We start from the raw sequence: 6,731 nt of genomic DNA, 5'->3' as shown, positions 1-6,731 counted from the left end.
ATAACTTACGTTTCGAAGGGTGCTTATAATTTCTCTCAGTAATCTACTGCACTTTAAATTACAGCCTAGTTGACAGTTTTACACCAAATAATCATAATTATCTGATTTAATAAAATACTTTAACTGGGAAATTGACCAAAGACATTTACATAAAATTGATCCTAACGTATCAAATAAATGATGGCCTAATAAAGAGAGTTTATGTGAACTTTTAAATTCAGAGTTAGTTTTCATCCCAAGGTGGAAATCCATTAGTGACTAGTTATAACCAGAGTGAACGGAAATAGTATTTTGCTCTTGCATTGGATTCCTCAGCAAAGCATATTCACAACATATCATGGAGTTGAGTCCAAGACACTCATAAATCGTTCCAAGCACGTTAATTCTGGACACTTCAATGATATGGAACCCATGAATGCATTCAGTTTATTTAGTGTGTGGTAATAATCTAATACTGTCGATAATATTTCCTTCGGCTCCGATATGTTTGAAAACTTTATTGTAGCAGTATGGTCTAAATACATGGAAGGTGTCGTCAGACCTAATTACCGATTGATTAATCCTCAGCATGGGAACCAATCTGTACTATTCATGAGTCCCGAACTAACGAGAAGATATCCGTCAACTAATCCTTGATTTGCGGAAGTAATTGAGCTGTTTATCATAAAAACTAGCTTCAACAAACATCTGCTTTATTTAAGAAGAAACATGAATAATATCTTCCAATCTATTCAGAGTCTAATTTTGATGAATTTTGAATAAACCATACAAATTATAAATTATTCAAGGTAACCTTAATTTGGGCCCAAACTACGCTTTTAAAAATGATAGGTCCAACCTATTATACTTCCTTGGCCTTAGTTCTGCTCTGTGGTATGTTTTGGTCTTGTTTTGTTCTTATTAGTGTCTTATGATTTTAAACTGTAATCAGTTATTATTATGAACTTTATGTTTTTCGTTTTTCTTCATATCTGTCAAGCCGACAGTTAACTTCCATAATTCTGACCCGTAAATTATTCTCATCGTCCTATTTTTCTCTAACCATTTGATCATTACGCAACGTCATTAGAATCACTTTATGACAGAATCTTTTCTATCTTTCTATAAACATATATATTTACCAAATAACTATAAATACAAATGTATAGCTTACGTAAATGCTTTCATAGAAAATAAAATTTTCTTTGTTAAGTTCTCTATTTTGTTTATTCAATAACACAAAGGATTATTTTTCATAGTTTAAATTATGAATCGATTGAAGCTAGACCACCATGAAAAACCTGGAAGCACTGGACGACCGTTTCGTCCTATTATGGGACTATTCAGCAGTGCGCATACACGATCCCGCCCCGCGAGATTCGAACCCAATACCTACCAGTCTCGCGCCATAGCATTTCTAATACAAAAACACTTTTATCTCTTTGGGATGATTATAAACATGTTTAAAAGATAATTATTATTTAGAAATGAAATTTTATATAAGATGAGTTAATTGAATTATGGATGCGCAGTGCCGAGGAGTCCCACAATAGAACGAAACGGTCGTCCAGTGCTTCTAGGTTTTCCATGGTGGTCTAGCTTTAACTGACCCAATAATTCAACTATTAAGTTACTATAATCTTCACAAAACTCTTTTGTAATAAAAGATAATTATCATTTAAAGATTAAATTTTAAATTTTATATTAGACGAGTTAATTGAATTGTACCATTAAGTCAGCAAAATGCTTATTTAAATATTTGTCGTATTTACTATATAATTATTACATGCTATTAAATTTAATTGATTGGCATTCAATATAAATAACGTGAGTAAATGTGATTCTTTTGTTTCATTCACTACCCGGAAGTACTGTTAATAACAATCATAAACAATCGAATTTACCATAAATTAAAAGTGTTTGTTGTATAAAGAAAGATGAATAATGGTTAGCAGTGGAATCTAGGACACGCGTTTCGTCCAATTTGGGACTCGTCGATGTTTTCTTCTGATTTATATATTTTAACTAATTCAACATACACACACTTTCACTTATTGTTCTGTTTGTATATTTACCATTGTAGCGTGGAACTTCGTACAAAACAATTTCTTAAATGCTGTGGTTCACACTACGCTCTAGCGTGTTTGATGTAACATATTACGTAAGAAGATGATATTATTATCTTCCTATACCCTTCAAAAGTAACTAATATCACTCAAGTTTTTTTCAAAAAAAATATATAGAGAAAACTCATTACCGTAATGAGCAACAAAATATTCGTATTCATACAGCTTTAAATATGAATACACACTGCTATCAGCTCTATTATCTAATTCATTCATTCGAACAACCCGACTACTTCATTTACCCCTTGTATCGCATCTTCATACAAACTAAGTATGTGTATGACGAAATCTCGGCATGAATTCAAGAAGCTCAGCTAACTTTTCCGGAGTTCCTTTACTTGTAGCGTAGTTGAGATATCTTTCTGAGAACTAAAGGTCTAGCTCGCTTCTACCTTACATCTGTGAAACCTGGCCTTTTAAAATTAACAATATTCGTAGTTTACTATTTTTCTGCCATAGATGCTTTTGAAGCATTGCTTGTGTATGCTAGGATTATCAAGTTTACGATTCTGAGGTTAGATGCAGGGTATGGTTGAAGATTGGGAAATCGATTAATGAGTTGATGAATTTGTATTGACTAGGATGGTTAGACCATGCTTTGCATATGCTCACCAATCACTTATGTTGATTGGCTATGTTTCCTTATATGGGAGTAGGTAGCAAGAAAGCAAAAGGTGGTCAAACCAAGACTTGTCATTAGCCTGTGAAGTCACTGACACTGGGACTGAGCAATATACGTAGGTGTATACTACCTGATTAGGGCCCATGAGGTAATCGCGATTATTTGTTGAAGACTCTATATCACACAGGTGAAAAGTGTCTACAATGGAGCAAATGCATTCATACTTTGTTTTGCTTTAATTCCTGAGTTTCCAAAGACATTTTTCATTACACTAATTCATATTTTCAGAAGGGGGTTTTGTGAAGATTTCAGTAATTTTACATAGTTGAGTTCATAAATCAATTGAAGCTAGATCAACACGGAAAACCTGGAAGCACTGAACAGCCGTTTCGTCCTATTTTGGGACTCCTTAGCAGTACGCATCCACGATCCTATCTCGAGAGATTCGATCCCTGGACATATCAGTCTCGCGCACAAGCACTTGTTTCTCTTGAAAATCTTTTAACCGATAACTAATTTTTTTCTATTACCATTAATACTTTTATTAATTGTAGTACTTTACAATCTTTTGGCTAAATAAATCTGGCCTACTTCAATCGAAGTGAATATATGTCTGAGCTTTTAATATTGATTTAGACTGACAGAAAATTAAAAAAAACTATTAAAAATACTTATAGTCATACAAAAACAAATCAAATCATATAAAGCTTTATTGAAAATAGTACTGTTTTCCATGATACATCTTATACTTTACAATATTATTGATTCAATAGACAAATAATAATATAACAGAAATATAATATAGATTCTTAAATGATCTCAATGTTTCTGCTTGTTGAAACAATTAGTCCCTTTGATAAATTTCAATAATGTAATAAGAAAATCATTTTTATCTTGTTCTTACACTATTCAAAGTTTCTGTTTTGGTTCTGGTTCTAGTTTCTTCTTTGTATAATACTTTTATACCTTAATTACATTTCATTAAATTATAAAATGTTTTACGAAAACGTCTACTTAGCCATGAATAAAAAAAGAAATTCAATGTTGAATTAATAGCTAAACTTAAATTAACAAAATTACCTGCTATAGCTAAATATAAACGTATTGATGATGATTGATCATTATTTATATAAGTTACTTTAATTAAATGTAATATTGCACTTGGCATAGTAAATATACAAAATGTTACTACAATTATAATTAACATTAATGTAATTCTATCTTTTTCATTAAAATAAATACGTGATTGATGTATAGTAAATAATTTTTGTGATGAATTATATGAACGATATGTAATACTTGGTAAATTATCTTGATCATCCATTTTTAATGGATCTCTTCCACTGTCCTTATTATTATTGATCAGTTCATTCATTTTTACCCTAGTAACAATATTTCGTTTAGATGATCGTTGTTGTTGTTGTTTTAATTGAGTAATTCTATATGGCATTTGATCATTTTTAAATGAATAACATTCATGACTTTCATTATTATTGATTTGTTCTGAATTATTTTTTGTATAATTTGTTAAACTTTCAGTAATACATATAATACCATAACGTATTTTTGGCAGTACTACTTCATTTGTTTTTTTAGTCATTCTTAATCGAATTTTTGAAGCTTTTATAATAGATTTAATTAAAAGACCATTAAATACTGATAGTATAATTAATGGTCCTATAACAACTAATATAATAATAATAATAGGCCATCCATTTTGATTCAATATTTCACCTGATTGTGTTTCTGTTAATATATAATGTGGTTCACGAATAGATAGTTGTTGATGAATTGTGTTATTATTATTATTACTATTACTATTATAAGTAGTATTATTCATACTAATAAGAGTTTGATTTTCATTTAATGTAAACTCTTCAATATCATTAAAATCATCATTGATTGTTCGAATCTCATTTGTTTGAAATGTTTCACTCCATTTAACAGTATATGATAAAAAATCTGGTAATGTTACACTAAATGTAAATAAACAAATGACAAGTATTATCCATTTACAATTTTCTTTTGTACATATTTTACGTGCTAAAATTGGTGATGAGACAGCGATATAACGTTCAGCAGTAAATGCACATGTTAACCAACATGCTGTATTACTACATAAATTACCAAATGCCATTATATATGGTAATAAATACATATATGATGTATACATTTCAAATTTATCATATGTTCTTAATGTAAGTAATAATAATGTTATACCATAAAATAAATCACATACAGCTACAGCAAGTAAATAATTATTAGTTAATGAACGCATTCTTAATTTAGTTAATACAAGTATATTTAAACTATTAGTTGATATACCAATGATACAAATGATAGGTATTAATCCTTTCATACAAATAGTACGTACTAAATGAAATAATTGTATTAATTCAATAGATTCATTATAGAAATTAGTTTGTGTAATATTGAAATGACTCATATTACTAATGAATGATAATTGTCAGTAGTATATATTATTAAATAATTTCATAAATATATTCTACAATAAATAATAATTCAATTATTATTAAGGTTATATAATTATAACTATATTACTATGATTTATAATATGTCATATATATATCCATTTTCCACCAATCAAAATTCAGTTAAAATAAACAATTACTCTTAAATTATTCGTTTAAATTATAATAAATCTTTATTCATATAAGATAATTGGTTTATCCGGAAGTTTGTATTATTCTTAATATATATATATATATGGAATAAGAATTATCTTTTTTTTTGTTTGTTTGAATGAATTTTAATAAAATGTAATTTATTCAAATATTAGTAAATGAGTAAAATGAAGAAATTTTTTGAAATATTAAAAGATAGAATCAACATGTAATATTTGGTATTGTTATACATTCATGTGATGATAAAGACTGAAACGTTGATTACTTACTGAGTGGATTATTTCTGTTACTGTAGTTCATCCCCAACGTGTGATGTTTTATGGTGTAGGAGTAGGTTGGAAGATAGCTAGGGGCGGCCAGATCAAAACGTAGCACAAATCCATGAAGTCACTGACAATTGGGCTGAGCCATGTTGGTAGGTGTAGACCACCTGATTGGGTTCAGCGAGATGATAGCAATCGATGGTTAGAGACCTTGAATGACATGGCTCAAAATCGTTTGCAATGGCGTAGTTGCATCCACTCTTTGTGTTCTCCCGAATTCCAAACTTCTGAATTCTTCATATCTCTATTGTTTTTTTTTGCAAATTTTTTTTCACTAAATTATACTTCTTGAGTATCATCTTCAAACCCTAATCTTTCGGATTACTGCTTATACTCTTACTACTTCTACCACTATGGGATTTGAATCGATAACTGCATCTCTGTGTTATTGTGGTATGGCAACTCGAACTGATGTACGTACGTACGAAGTTCTGCGTTGTGACTGACCGTATTTCATATACAGTTCATGTTATATCCTAGTGATGGCATAAGTACAGGTAACTTCCGGGACTTAATAATGGACTATTATTCTATATATATATTTTTATTGTATAACTATTTAGTAGTTAGATTGTATGTATCTATACCCCTCTTATCATAAGCTTTATTTGGATCTATAAATTAATATTATGCGAATTACTGTCCCTAAATTATATTCAGATTATTGATTATTATATCACACGTTCACAGCCACATTTGGCTTGATCTTGTACAAATATTATTTTCTATTTTATGGTGTGATGCGGTCTGTCTGGTATGTAAACTAAGTATGCTTGAAATAAATGATTCGCATAACAGAAGCTGTAATTGGCGTTCTGGACTCAACTGGAAGGGCTAGGCGGATAAAGGACCTATAAGGACTCTAGGTTGCTCATACCGGTCGAACATCATTGTTTTGGCATAGTGCTAAGATTTGAAAAGTCATGTTTCGGTTGGTGGATAATTCACGTGATAAAAGCCGGACATAAAATCATAACAGTTCTTTTCATTACTTATCGTTTGGTTGCATTGTTAAATGTCTATATTATACGTCTAT

The 6,731-nt window shown here is 29.9% G+C and overlaps 1 protein-coding gene across 1 annotated transcript; it reads right to left on the bottom strand.

The window, feature by feature from the left end:
- Positions 1–335: 335 nt before the first annotated feature.
- Positions 336–5,173, bottom strand: Smp_157640 (putative peptide (FMRFamide/neurokinin-3)-like receptor; the record flags this gene model as incomplete). Its single annotated transcript, XM_018795006.1, has 3 exons — positions 336–514; positions 3,808–4,473; positions 4,570–5,173. The coding sequence occupies 3 exons, from the start codon at positions 5,171–5,173 to the stop codon at positions 336–338; spliced, it is 1,449 nt and encodes a 482-aa protein (XP_018649362.1).
- Between the last annotated feature and the right edge of the window lie 1,558 nt (positions 5,174–6,731).

Source organism: Schistosoma mansoni, chromosome 1, assembly GCF_000237925.1.
Source record: "Schistosoma mansoni strain Puerto Rico chromosome 1, complete genome".
In the NCBI taxonomy this organism is placed as follows: domain Eukaryota; kingdom Metazoa; phylum Platyhelminthes; class Trematoda; order Strigeidida; family Schistosomatidae; genus Schistosoma; species Schistosoma mansoni.
This window is presented reverse-complemented; position numbering and strand designations above follow the sequence as displayed.